The sequence below is a fragment of the Syngnathus leptorhynchus genome, chromosome 6 (genome assembly GCF_054491065.1).
Source record: "Syngnathus leptorhynchus isolate UIUO chromosome 6, UIUO_Slep, whole genome shotgun sequence".
NCBI lineage: Eukaryota > Metazoa > Chordata > Actinopteri > Syngnathiformes > Syngnathidae > Syngnathus > Syngnathus leptorhynchus.
The window spans coordinates 3,778,593-3,793,677 of record NC_141200.1 but is presented as its reverse complement, the minus strand read 5'-3'; the positions used below and the strand labels follow the sequence as shown (position 1 = coordinate 3,793,677).

The 15,085-nt window shown below is 43.3% G+C and overlaps 1 protein-coding gene across 1 annotated transcript; it reads left to right on the top strand.

The window, feature by feature from the left end:
• The first annotated feature begins 4,471 nt into the window (after positions 1-4,471).
• On the top strand, positions 4,472-15,036 carry slc6a15 (solute carrier family 6 member 15). Its single transcript, XM_085913327.1, has 12 exons — positions 4,472-4,634; positions 6,415-6,872; positions 8,737-8,894; positions 9,010-9,136; positions 9,273-9,454; positions 11,722-11,832; positions 12,144-12,385; positions 12,464-12,656; positions 12,795-12,987; positions 13,064-13,223; positions 13,325-13,487; positions 13,598-15,036. The coding sequence occupies exons 2-12, from the start codon at positions 6,563-6,565 to the stop codon at positions 13,979-13,981; spliced, it is 2,223 nt and encodes a 740-aa protein (XP_085769453.1). The 5' UTR covers positions 4,472-4,634; positions 6,415-6,562; the 3' UTR covers positions 13,982-15,036.
• Positions 15,037-15,085: the final 49 nt, after the last annotated feature.

Genomic DNA, 15,085 nt, shown 5'->3' with positions numbered 1-15,085 from the left:
CTGAATAGTGGTCTTGTGTGATCCTTGTGGTGGGCCAAATGCGGGTCAGCGACTGTAGGTGAGAAGAAAAAGATGACCACAACAACAACAAACCAAAAATGTTACTCTGAACAATGCAGACTTATTCCCCGGTTCCCCTCTCCCACGGCGAAAGCGCTGCACTTGTGCTGATTTTGACTTTGAGGAGATTCCAGCGGGCCTACGCCGCTTTTCCCGTCCGGTCAGCATTCCCCCCGAGGCCCTCCACAAGGAACCGAGTCTCCTTCCTCGGCCTTTCACAGAAGATGAGAACGGCTCGTCCTGTGCGTATTCATGGAAAAAAAAAAAAAAAACAGGAACGTCATCTTTTTGTAAAGCCACAGTGTTAAATATTGTTCAGAAAAATATTTAATGTACAATATGAAAAATGCTTTGCTTTTCTGTCAATTACTGAACTTATATTAAGTACAACTTCTTAGAACCACTTCAGATCAATACATCGTTGTCTGAGCAATAATTGCAATCATTAAATTCAATAATTATGATATTATGATAATAAAATGGTCTTGGGCTGGGCTAGTTCCCTTCAGGTGGACTCCATGCAAAACAGATGTGAAGGATTTTGAGCTTTACTGACTTCTTTGAAAACCCCACAGCCATTAGCCCATTACTGTGAACACGAGTGTATTATAAACGTCCCCTCGGGTCACAACACAACTTCAGTGGCGATCATGGCTTATGTTTGCTTAGCTTTGCGGCGCTAGTTGAATTGGTAAAAAACGCCTCCATCAGCAAACCTTGTCTACTCCGATTAGTTCTCGCGGGGCAAGGTGTACGCAGCTTTTGTCCGAGTGCAGGCGCCGCAGTCAGCGGCCAGACAACGGCGAGCCGTACGTTTGCACAGCAGATGACACTCATCAATGGTGTTGTTTGAATAGCCTGTTTTTACTGCCCAAAAGTTTTCTGTAGCCGTTAACCAAGCTCTGAGGTCAAACTTTGCCGAGGCCATTTGTGCCGATGATGTGTAGGACTGTTCATCAATTTACATATTCCAGTTTAGCGTTAGCATTTGATGACTCTCAACAGAGTCTGTAATAAACATAAAGTCACAAACATGTCCCGAACTTGAACTCCACCCGAGGGATACCTCGTAGATGACTCTTTCCGAACTGAGCCAGATTAAACGCCGTGCGATAATTTGCACATACTAAGAGCGAAGGGAGGAGAAACGCTGAAGCGGGCTAATCCGCTACTAGCCTGTCGCCACAATGCATTCTTCACTTCTGTAAGGTCATGAACAGCCCTATTTGGCCCCAACCGCTACCCCGACCCTCCCAGAGAGTATTTCCAACATAAGTGTGACCTAAGTACATTCAATCGGATCCCGTGATTAGGCAAAATTCCTCCAAAGTGTATCAAGTTTACAAAGTCCGACATTTCTTCTCCTGATTAGCCTTAGCCTGATTTCTTATTTCTTGTATGAACTTGAGGATTCTGTGTAGGAGCACAGTACATTCTCTTTTTAGTCATATGCTCTGAATTATTTCCCTACTGGGTTGCCAGTGACATCGCTGGCGTATCTTGTAGCATGTAGCTAACAATTTACATGCATGCATTTAGTCTGACAGAAGTCACTGAATGAATCTTAAATTCAGCACAGAGGTGGCCAAAAGTAATTGCAATGAAGAGCTTAAATAAAATTTCTTTGGCAACAACAACAACGATAAGATAAAACAATAAATAACAGCTTCTTTGAAAAGAAAAAAAAAAGAACCCCCAGGTACAACTTTCAGGTACAAAGTCAAGGAGTGACTCACTCAATTTGATTATTTGGGGATTTAAAAAAAAAAAAATTATGACAAAAGGGTATCAGTGATGGTAAACATAAAATGAGTGGCAATCACCATTGAACAGGTAATTACCTAAATTACCTAACCCTGAAACATTGAGAGAGAAGATGAAAATGTTCAGATAAATTCACTCACATTATTTGCCATGGGGGGGAAAATATTTAAATTTGAATAACGGAGTAAAATGGAGCACTTATGTGGGATACAGTTATGAACTTTACAGGCCCCATGACTGTGTGTGTGTGTGTGTGTGTGTGTGTGTGTGTGTGTGTGTGTGTGTGTGTGTGTGTGGTTTCAAGGACAGTTTGAACAAACTCAAGTATCCTAGAAGGGTCGAACAAAAAGACACAACACGCAGATAGAAATAGTGTTTTCTTTACCTTTATCACAGTAGCGTTGTACTTGCAGGCTTCCAAGAAGACATGAAAAGTCCTTGTTCCTCACAAGGTGAACGCCTCGCGGTCCCACGATTCCAAAGTTTACTGTACCACAATGATATTCTAAATAATCAACAATCATCAAAGTTTGGGACCGTGGGGGCAGGATGTTGATTTTTTTTTGATTGAATAGAAAAGTCTTGTGAGTAAACACGTGTGATGTTTCAGATACTTTGTAGACTCTCACCAATGTCTCATGAGGATCAAAGTGATATTTCAGGACGTCGAAAAGATGTAATAAAAAAAAAAACCTGTACTGACATAAGATGTTTTGTAGTTCTAAAAATGTGGCCATGTAAAGTGAAAAGACGATGTGGTTGAATATGTCATTTTTTGCAGCCCTTCAATGTATACGTACGTGCTGGAGGGAAAGGGGGCGGCCTTGTGGGTCACCATGTTGTTGACAATTGATAATGACTATTTTATGGGTTGTAAATCTCTTTGTAAAGATGATTTCCAGTGACCGACTGACTCATTCATTCATTGATTCATGGCTTCCATGGCAGGTGATCTTCATTGGCTGAGATGTAGCGTGTCTGTGACGCGCAGTGTAAAACAACACGCCTCAACTTTCCATGGGCTTCGTGTTACGAAAGTCACAAGCACGCCATCAACTATTCAACGTGGGCGCTCCAGCGAGATGACACCTGTGAATCACTTGTGTGTTTTGTGGTCACGGTTGACTCAAAACAAGAATTTCTTGACGCCCTGTACCAGCAAAAGTTAGTTGCCAAACAACAATAACTAAACGGCGCATCGCAGAGCTAATAGTGCTAATGAGGAATCACGCGGACATTCAGGTCAAAGGACAAACTTGGCCTAAATAGTAGGTTAGTTGGTTGCTTACTGTCTTGCTAGTTAGTTGAGTCAGACAGTTTATAATTTGGATTTTCTAGATAGCATGATTTTTGATAAGTTTTGTCTGGGGTTATGTGATGTTAGCTCAATCGTCTCATTACTGAGTCAGTTTTCACATCTATGCAAAACAACACAACAGGCCAAAGCAAATTATTAAGAGGAGACAGAAAGGAAAAAAAAAGAAAGTTGAGCATGTACTGTAAGTGATGCCTAATAGTGGAGTGACAAGTCATTCAGGTTTTTTTTTATTTTTTTTTTTTATATATCTGAGATCTTATTTTCAAAATTGAAAGTGAAAGTCTGCTTACTTTGGGGACAAGTGTGGTCCTGCCAGAGGTACAAAAGATATTCATGTCATCTAAACGCCACCAGTGCTTGAGCTTCTTTCATATCAAGCTTATGAGCGTGATGCGTAATATCTAGGGTGAAAAATCTAGTATTTGTGCCTTGAAGGAAGAATGGTCCATTCCTATTTCCAACCATTCTAATCATAAGACAAACTGTACTGAGCATGTGTGGAGTCTGAAAAGATCCATTTGCCTGGAGGAAGAGCTGCATGAAAACCGTCCTTCATTCTCAACAAATCATGAATGTAGTACTTTCATTTTGTTAGGTGTGGAAAGAAGGCAATGTTGATATTTTCAAAACCAGTAATATAAACCAAACTAACTGTGATCAACTCATTTTATAAACCACTTTCACGACTGCAGCTGTAACCACAAAGCGCTTTACAGAAGACATAACATAAAACAATCATTGCAAATTAATGAAAACTTTTAGATGCCCGTTTTAATTTAATCTTGACCAAATACTCAGAATTTTACAATATCAAAAGTAAATATTCTCATTTCTGCACTCCACCATTATTATTTCTTCCTTCATTTGAGAAACAAAATGGATAAATTTCACTTTTGAGTAAGTTAGGCTTCCTCTCTAGTAAGATGAATGTCAAACAATCACTTTGATCACCAATTCAAATGTGGAAAAAGAGTATAAAAGAGAGTATCTTCAAAGAGTACGTATATTTCCTGTGCGGTTTACAAACAGAGCCACATTGCTGTTAAGCGCCAACCCCTTTCGGTAATGACATGCTAGTAGTGGAACGTACCAAAGTTGAACAGAAACGGGGGATTTACGGATGAAATGTCTGCTTTCAAGACGGTAGAAGCTCCACAAAGTTGCGCTCAAATAGCTTTAATCGTGTATAAATGCCAGGCTAAAGAGACATGACAGCAATCTGCGGTTTAGAAACTGAGATGTAATCATTTGACAACGGTGAAAATGAGAGGTAGCACCCTCAATTTCATTGTTGTGGTACGCCCCGCTGGCAAGCCAAGAAACACAGTGGGGTAGCGGCACCGGCGAGCCAGATCACATCGAACACTGAGCACACCGCACGACGTTAGACGCTTTTCGAACGAGTGATAATGTCCGCCCCGTGTATGTGCTCGCACAATTTCATCCCTTGAGACGTCTTCGCTTCTTCTCGGCGTTTATTTGTCTTCATTAGGTGAGTTCGCTCTACGGAGCATCCCCAGGATGCGAGTGCGCATACGTGCGCGTGCATGTGAGGTAGACTGGGTTAGGGCTGGGGTACCAACGTGCGCGCGCGTGGATGGGATGATGAAATAGCACACGCGGACGCCTGGGAGGCAGGATGGCTCATAAAGGGCACATTGTGTGATTCGTCAACCGATCACACGTCCTATAATTACTCATATTGTAAATTTTGTACATATCTAAATGCTGTGGTGTCATTTTTCCACACTACGGCCTGGTTAAACCACCATGCGTGGCGCCGTACAAGATTTCCCGTTACTCAGCATCCTCCGCGGAAAGATAGGCTAATCTGGAACTATGTAAATCTATTAATCGTCTTAATCCTTGTGTTTTAAATCCTTGTGTTCGACAAAGGAGAAAAGAATATAAATCAAAATGGCCTGATGTTGCGCGTGGCGCGTCGTCCCCACCCTTGGGTATTTTCCCCACATCACTCAAACCATCAGAAAATGTATTAGGTATATCTGCACAGACCGAGACTACCCAAAATAGAGTGCCTTTGCTAAAATAATCCGTGTCATGATTTAAAAATGCCCTCGTTATTTATTGTATAGTAGTCCGTTCTCTGTATGAGGCAGGCTTTTTTTTTACGGGAAGGGGGGGTGTAAGATAAAGCAAACCTACCCCGCTTTTTTTTAATAAATCGACTCGCCCAATATTTACATTAAAAGTCCTGTCATATTTTTTTGTATGAATGTTACTACTCCACCTCTAAAGTTGCTTATTTATTTATTTATTTATTTATTAGTTAAATGGTCAATGGTAAATGATCAAATAAGAATATGCTGTTTTTGTAAAATAATCAATTTCATATATTTTATGCTTACAATTTATTAGTAAATTGATGTTTCATTTGAAATATAAAGCGGCAAGACAAACTTTTACTCACAAAGGAGAGGTTCTGGGTTTGAATCTCTGGAGTTTACATGATCTCCTCTGGATGTGTCATTTGGCTTTCTCCCATATTCCAAAAAGATGCATGTTAGCTACATTGGAGATTCTAAAATTGTCCCCCAAAAAAATCTGAAATCATGTGAGTGGTAGTGTGTCTTGATACGATATGATTTAAAAAATAGTATGGTAGAATATTTTGAATTGGAACCATTCGATGCAGTGAGGTTGCGATACGATTCAATATGGCCGTAGCTTTTGTCATATTTATTATTCTCGCCAAGCCCAATAGATTAACAGCAACACCAAACAGATTTTTTTTTTTTTACCAGGTGTGTATAGGTACATCTTAAAATGAACAAGTTTGATTCGGTTTGGTTACCCCCAATTATTTCTTTAGAAAGTGTGAGAAATGCGATAGTGTCACTCCCATCGCTTCTCCAGCCATGCGGCTTATTTTCATAGTCCCGCTATACGTGGAAATTTCATGGGAAAAAAAACATATATTGTATTTTTTTCCCACAGTTCCCATGTGTCTGTGATGTACTTTGGTTAGAATATCCAAAAGATAAAGAATAAAAACATTACTTTACACCCTCGCTAAACAGCATCGCTCACGGCGAGGCTTTCAAGGTTTTTGGGGTTACAAATTTATCCTCGGAGAAAGAACTGGCTGTTTCAAACATAGCAAATCCCAGAATGAAAAAAGAAATAGGGGAAATAATATATGTGAACTGAGATGCAGTTGCGGATGTGAGAAAACAAAATGGCAAATGTATTGAAAATGCTTCAATTTGTCCGTGTGATCTGCTGATTAATTTTCCCATTGTCTTACACAGATCTGGTGATAATGACGAACTAAAAACTTCTTTCCTCGAAATCCCACGGACTCCGACAAACGGAAAAGTTGAAAGGCGGGACAATTGCGCAACCGTAACCCAACAACAATAAGCACGTGGCATCCCTCGCCCTCGTTTGCATTATCAAATGCCCAAAAACAGCAAAGCCGTCAAGAGAGAGCTTGACGACGATGTCACAGAATCGGCCCGGGACCTGCTTTCCAACGAGGACGCCTGCGACGATTCCTTCAAGAAGAGCTCGCTGATCATCGGCGACCATGACGGCGACGGCAAGGAGGGCGACGTGGAAGAGGGCGGCTCCGACGGCGAGGAGGAGGAGGAAGAGGAACGGCCGGCCTGGAACAGCAAGCTGCAGTACATCCTGGCCCAGGTGGGCTTCTCCGTAGGCCTCGGCAACGTCTGGAGGTTTCCCTACCTGTGCCAGAAGAATGGCGGAGGTAATTAGATGACCGTTTGCGTCCATTCTGAGCGTCCACGTTTATGTTCCCGGGAGCTGTTAAACGACACATGACGACCGCTTCAAGGTCGCTTCCAAACATTGTGTCTCTGTTCTCGGTCGATGCGTAATTCATTCACCACTCCTTGTCGATCTCTGATCTTACCTAATGGAGAGATGACATCTTAAAAGGGAAGTCAAGTGTAGTTGCTCAGGGTTCGGGTAATACTCCTTTTCGTTGTTTATTTGGTTTTGTTTGATTAACCAAACAAAAGAGAACCAAAATGACCAAAACCAACAACAGTAAAGCAGCATCCCCTTGCACATTAGGATTTTGTTCATTTTCTCGATTAAGTTTCTGTGTATGTGTGTTTTACATTTCTGCTCCTTTACAGTAAGGTGTCTGACACACTCATGCTGTGAGTCAGGTCGTTCCTCGCTTGAGTCACCCAGAGAGTCAGGCCTGCTTTAAACAGCTCTGGTCACCCTGCTGTGGTCAAGAGTAATTTCATTAAAATGACACGCAGCCCCAGAACCAAAATGCACACACACACACACACACACACACACACACACACACACACACACACACACACACACACACACACACACACGCGCAGCTCCCCCCCCCACTCCCACACACCAGAAACCTCAATGTTGTCATTAGTTTTCATCTATTATAAGATACAAATTTCTTCTCATGGTGCCACAGGCCATGTGCTACTGTCTCTTTAAGAAAGTCCAGGCCCGGGTGGAAAAAGGATTCAGGGCTACTGTACAACTTTAGACTGAGTCAATGAATGATTCAGCCACCGGTTGGGGTCCAGCAAGGGAGAAAGGAAGTGAAGTTTCTACTATAAAATAAACAATGTAACCAACTGCTGTTGCTAACCAAAACAAGAGTATATAGCGAGGCCGTGGCAATGCTTTTTTTGGATTAAATGTCAAGATTTTTTTTCAGCGTTAATGATCTTACGTTAACATCCAAACTTCAACTATCGTAGTGCTGAGGCTATTTTTGGTCAAAAGATAAAAGATTCTAATATCATAATATTTGCTTTTGGAAAGACAATGGGAGACCAGCTGGGAGGAAGGTGGATGCGGGTTTGATGCTGACTGATGTCAAAGAGGAATGAAATTGAATAAGATGATCTAATTGTTAAGACAACAGGCGTTACACCCGGGAGGGGCAGTGGGACTTTAAGAACATCCTGTCTGAGGAAACGATAAACAAAACACTATTTGGCGACGGATTAAACTACCAGCGATACAATACACACGTGGGCAGATTGTGTAATCGCTAAAAATGTCAACAATGCTAACATGCCAACAGTCATTTTAGCGGGTTTGAAAAAATGCCCAAACGGCTTTCATCATGGCATTTTGAAAGCTATGACACAATGCTGCGCTAACTGATTTTTGTGGTTTTCGAGTGCACACGGAAGTAGTACACCGAAAGCTCGACTAAGACTTGAATTCTCAAGGAGATTTCATAGTAATCCTACTTCCGAGTCATTTTCGACTTCATCTTGGAGGAAAAACCTCCTTGAAGACAGACACTTGTAACATTTGATTTAATAAGGGTGCCTTGTGTGTCATGCCTCTTAAAAATAACCCACTTCGTGTTAAAGTGGGTCAAAACGTGAACAGTTTCCTGCTTCATTTTAATTTATTGAGATGAACCTCATGATATCAAACTGGAAGCTAATGCTAAGCTATGACGTATGGTTCTGCAGTTCTCCCCCCAAAAAATTGATAATCGATTCATTGTCAATTCATCGATTTATCTTTGCACCTGTACAGTATTGTTGAAATAAACAAAGTTTGATTTAATATAAGAACGCTTGTTTTATTTTGATCCTTAGGGGCTTACCTGGTGCCCTACTTGATCCTGCTGGTGTTGATTGGCATCCCGCTTTTCTTCCTGGAGCTAGCAGTGGGTCAGCGCATCCGTCGGGGCAGCATCGGCGTGTGGAACTACATCAGCCCTCGACTGGGAGGTATCGGCTTTGCGAGCTGTGTGGTGAGTCCAAAACGTTAGCTTGCTAGCTGTTGGCGCGTTTGAATTCTGTTGTTGAATCCTTAACGCCTCTTAGATTTTTTGGACTTCCAGGACCAATAACAGACGCTTTGTACAGGTGTGTTTCTTCGTGGCTCTCTACTACAACGTCATCATCAGCTGGAGCCTCTTCTACTTCTCACAGTCCTTCCAGCAACCGTTGCCATGGCACGAATGTCCGCTGGTCAAGAACAAGAACAGCACATGTAAGTTCATTTCAAAGATAGACAATTTAATGTTAGTATGAGATATGATCATATCAGTGAGGGTTACTAAGTTCTAATGTTACATTTAAACATTTTGAAACATAATATCGTCACAAAGCTACTTTTTACCGCGCAGTTGTGGTGCCAGAGTGTGAGAAGAGCTCAGCCACCACCTACTACTGGTACCGCGAGGCCCTGAACATCTCGGACAGTATCTCCGAGAGCGGAGGACTCAACTGGAAGATGACCCTGTGCCTGCTGGGGGCCTGGTCCATGGTCTGCCTGGCCATGATCAAGGGAATCCAGTCGTCCGGGAAGGTATGTTTAGCCTCAATGCTCTTGGGGGAAATGGGGGAAAGGTTTCAGCTTACATAGCCAAGTTAAATGTGCTGGATATTTGGAACGGCGCTTATAAAACAAAAGGCCATTTCTTGAAAATCCTCTCACACCTCGTTAGCGAACATTAAGGCGAAAGCTTACGGCGCGCTAACAGTATGGATGCCTTGTCTGGTCGCTAATACTACATTGTCAGAAAAAGTGGCAATGTTACGAGAACAAAGTGTTAATATTCGGGAGCGTAAAATGGAGAGATGTTAACGACTTGTGTCGTCCTCGGTCGCTCATGTGATTTTCCTGGAAGGGATTGGATACTTAAGCTCACCTAGCTACGCTGACCTCCAGCATCAAAGCTGACGCTAACGTGACTAGCATCCGGAAGGATGAAGACCTGTCCTACCTTCATTTTTTTTTTTCTTTTTATCATTCCATTTGGCACATGACAAGTATTAGACGTCGGATGTTCGGGGGGGTCAAGCCAGAGCTAATTGGAATAAATGGGCACGAGGAAAGCTCTTGATGTTTTTGACATTTGAATTTGGTTTGATCCCCTCCTCTTGCGTCATGCCTCGACTACAGCGTACGCTAATGATATATCGAATATAATGTCACTAATCGCTTTCTGACCGTTACATAACTTTACTACAATATCAATTACACGTTAAGTGTCAACCCCAGTTAACCGTTTTTTTGTTTGTTTTAGCAGTTGAGAGAACGAGGACTTTACTCTTGAGTTTTTTTTTTGTTGTCCGTGTCAGGCAGACTGATTTGGTGTTGCCATTAGCTGTGGTTTTATCGCGACGACTGTCTTACTGTCTGGACAAAACAAGATGGATGCCCTCAACAGAGGTGGTCTCTGCCGTGCCAATTTGTCGCGCCAGACCGACCGTCCCCCCGTTTGGCTTCAGCGGCTTGAAATGTGGCCGACAGCCGCTGCCATTGTCTAGACGCTATCTCCCACTGCCACTCTGCTCTATTTTAGTGCAGTCATTGAGAAACATCAGTGAAAATAATCCCCAAAGATAACGTTTCCAGAACCTGTGTGGATCTTTCACCTGGTGTGTCCAGACAGGTTTTGGGGTGGATGAGTTCAAACTTCCTCTATAGTAGCCCCCCCACGAGGCATCTCACAAGTGTGAGCACAAAAGAATATTAATGGAGACCCTCCTCCCGTGTGCACAAAGAGATTTTTTTTTTTTTTCTCCAAGGAATATCCTCGTGTGAGCGCGGGTGGCCGTGAAAGGGATCTGGTTGCCGTGGTTACACGCGCTCTTTCGGCTTGGCTTGATTTTCGGAGATGCGAGGACAGGGTTCATGGGGAGGGAAATTTTAGGCAAGACGAATAATTTGTAAATCTTGCATAACGTCTGGTTGGAGCAAGTTTGATGACTCACCTTGGGTGCAGTTGTACTCCTTAATTTTTTGGAAATTCAGCCACCAAAGTTAATTTTGCTTATCAGCAGTTTAGCCCTAGTTATCTTGAAAAAGTGATCTGATTCCTTTTTTTTTTTTACTCCTTTAACTAAGATTACAAGTAACTTTACTGGTGACATAAGTAGATGATTAAGGCACATTAATTAGGATACATCAAAGTTAGTCGAAACAACTTAAAGATGGACACAATAATGGCCCACTTTCTGACATAAATTGTAGCGCCTGCTAAACTAACGTAGCAAATTTAGCATACCATGCTAACTTAGCACAACACAGCATGGACTTAATGTCAGTATCTTAAAAATTGTACACACACAAAATTGTGGTATGACCTTCTCAATTCTCATGGACACCATCTCCTTGAGAAGATAGCCATCTTTGGTGCTATGTGAAATATTGCTGGAGGACAAAACTTAAATAGATGTGTCATAATTTGACCATGAAAATACCACCTGCAACATTGGCCTGCTGTACACAGAGAATGTTGACTTGTTTGCGTTATCCCAAATGAATGTTTGTGTAGCCTTCGTTCTGTCTCGTGCTTGTGTTGTGTGTTTATTTAAGTTGAATTTACTGACTGTAGGGCATGTCGGGTGTAGTGACCTGATCATTTCCCTTGTACAGTGACTAAAATAATAATACACTTTGTCTTTTTCCAAAAAATGATTGTAAGCTAGCACATTTGAGACTAATTTTAGCCTTTTTCTCGGGATCCTTTCAAGACAAACTAGTCCTTAAGATTTTGCTAAAAGATTAGCAATTTATTTGTTGTCTTTGAAATATTTTGTTGACCTTGGCTGTGTCTGCATTTTTAGGTGATGTACTTCAGCTCGTTGTTCCCTTACGTGGTGTTGATCTGCTTCCTGGTTCGCTCGCTCCTCCTGGAGGGCTCCATGGACGGAATTCGCCACATGTTCACACCAAAGGTACGGACGCAAGAAGTGCTCATAGAAAAAAAAAAAAAAAAACAGTACCAATAGTACAGCAAATACCCCATCTGGATGAAAAACGGATTTAATAAAATAATAATCTTAGTCTTCTGACTGGTTAATAGCAATAACACACCAATCAGCTTCCAGGGCTGTGAATTCTGCTGTGGCTTCTATCACCATGGAAACAAGATTTGACTTGAACGTTCTTTGGTGTTCTAACGCCCCCTTGTGACCACAACAAAAAACACCATGCGCTCAAAAGACACAGAAACTCACTTTTGTGTGTGTGTGTGTGTGTGTGCCAGCTGGAGCTCATGCTGGAGGCCAAGGTGTGGCGCGAGGCGGCCACGCAGGTGTTCTTCGCGCTGGGCCTGGGCTTCGGCGGCGTCATCGCCTTCTCCAGCTACAACAAGCGCGACAACAACTGCCATTTTGACGCCGTGCTGGTGTCCTTTATCAACTTCTTCACGTCGGTGCTGGCCACCCTGGTGGTGTTCGCCGTGCTGGGCTTCAAGGCCAACATTATGAACGACAGATGCGTGTTGTCGTGAGTCTCGTTCCACCCTGAAAGAGACGATATCAAATGACACAAATTTGAAAAATGGATAACTCCATTTTTTTTTAGCAACAGCAACAAGATTGCGGATTTGCTGGGCAACGGCATCGAGGCCAACCTGATCCCCAACCACATCAACCTCAGTCACAAGGTGAGCGTGGACGACTACCATCAGATGATCGACATTATCAGAGGAGTCAAGGAGGACAACTTCGGCAAGCTCGGATTGGAGTCCTGCAGTATCGAGGACGAGCTCAACAAGGTACGGCAGAGATGCAATCGTATGTGGAGGGAAAAAAAAAAGTCACATATTTACAAAAACTTGGATTTAGTTGTTATTTTTTGGGGAAAAAAAAAAAAAGTGGTTACCCTTCACTGACCAATCTCTCCTACCCATCAGGCAGTGCAGGGCACAGGCCTGGCGTTCATCGCCTTCACGGAGGCCATGACGCACTTCCCGGCTTCTCCCTTCTGGTCGGTCATGTTCTTCCTCATGCTGATTAATTTAGGCTTGGGCAGCATGTTCGGCACCATCGAGGGCATCCTCACGCCGCTCATCGACACCTTCAAAGTGCGCAAGGAACTCTTGACCGGTCAGCCAAATTCAACGTTTATATCGATTGAGAAGTTGGAAAAGCTGTTCCTAATATAGTGACCATCTCCTTCCAGTGGGCTGCTGCGTGCTGGCTTTCTCCCTCGGGTTGGTGTTCGTGCAGCGCTCGGGCAACTACTTTGTGACCATGTTTGACGACTACTCGGCCACGCTGCCGCTGCTCATCGTGGTCATCCTGGAGAACTTGGCCGTCGCTTGGTTCTACGGCATCGACAAGTACGGCCTTGGCTACTTCAGATGTTGTTTTTCGAACAAGCGTGCGGAAAATTGCTATTCATCCTACTAGGGTGAGCTCACCTGTGTTATGGTTCCATCAGGTTCTTTGAGGACCTGAAGGACATGTTGGGCTTCAGGCCGTACCGTTTTTACTACTACATGTGGAAGTTCATCACGCCCATCCTGCTGCTGGTTCTTCTGTGCTCCAGCTTTGTCCAGCTCATTAAGACGCCGCCCAGTTACAGTGCCTGGATACAGGAGCAGGTCAGTTACGTGCGTGTGTGTGTGTGTGTGTGTGTGTGCGGTATTTATGGGCGATACCGTACCTTACGTTTTCCTCAATACTTGTTGTTCTTCTATATGGATCCTAACAGGCCCAGGAGAAGCTGGTGGGCTTCCCTCCATGGGGCGTGGCGGTGTGTATTTCCCTGGTGGTGGTGGCCATATTGCCCGTACCGGTGGTCTTCGCCCTGCGCTACTTCAGCGTGATCGACGACGGCGCCGGCGGCATCTCGGCCGTGTCCTACAAGAAGGGCCGCATCATCAAGGAGAGCGGCGTGCCCGGCGAAGGCGACGACGCCAGCCTCCTTCACGCCAAGACCACGCCCAGCGAGGCGCCGTCGCCCATGCCCGCCAACGGCATCTACCGCAAGCAGAGCGCCGGCGGGGGTCCCGAGGCGGACGCCGCGCCCAACGGTCGCTACGGCATCGGCTACCTGATGGCCGACGTGCCGGACATGCCCGAGTCGGACTTGTAGTGCGGCCCCCCCCACCCCCGTTCTTCCCGTCTAGTCGTCCATGTGTGTACCGCATAGTCTTTGTAAAACAGCCGAGCTGCTTTATTTCTTATCTTTTCTTCTTTGTCGTCTCTGAACCTTAACATCTTAAAACAACAAATCGTAGGCAGGGAATATACACTCACAGGTCACTTCATTAGGCACACCAAAGCAGAAAACCTCAACCACACCATAAAAATGAAAATGTTCTGGGTTCTTATTTTCTAGCAGGCGGGTATCCAATCGAAGGGATTTCTTGAACTGCCTTTTTTTTAAAAGTCTAAATGAGTGAGATCTGCCATTATTTTATCAATTCAATGAAATGAAATATTTGCTGTCAATGAGAAACCATTTTAAATATTTCGTTTTTAGAAATCAATTGAATGCTCTTGCAGGCCAAATCGGGTCCATTGGAAAAGAATCGCCATACTCTAAATACTCTAAATACTAAAAATGTTGAAACTAAAAAAAACAACAAAAAAAACAACGCAAGATAGGAAAAATACCCAAAAATGTTTTTATTGAAATCCATTAGCCGGTGTACCTAATGTAGTGTCTGGCGAGCGTGACTGTTGCCATCCCCCCCTCCCCTCCCGCACTTAGCGAATCACTGGTCCGCGCTACTGAAGACTAAAGTGTGAGCAATAAGGTGGACGACGTGCCACCGAGCCTACATGAGAAAAGTGTGAAAGTGCGAGAGAACGTGTACATTCAAAAAGTTCCACTATTGGCTTGAGGCTAACGAGTGCCTACATTGTCATTTATAGAATACGCCATGTTTGTATAGTTTCAGTATTCTGTAAATATCATATAAATATATTTATCTGCGTTATTTGGATAAATGTAATTAAGGTTCAGTCATCAAATCGTCATTATTAACGTCATTGTTTTTTTTAACTAATGTGTTCATGAGGACCGAGTCCTCGTCTTTGTAAATAAGTTGTTCTGTCCATGAAATGGCTTGAAAACATGCAGCAAAGAAATGTCTTTTTTCCCTTTCCTCTTCTTCGACATTAAAATCGGACCCAAAAACAAGAGTCAAAGTCTCGATTGATTTTCCACGCCGACTATAATAAGCCTGAAGGT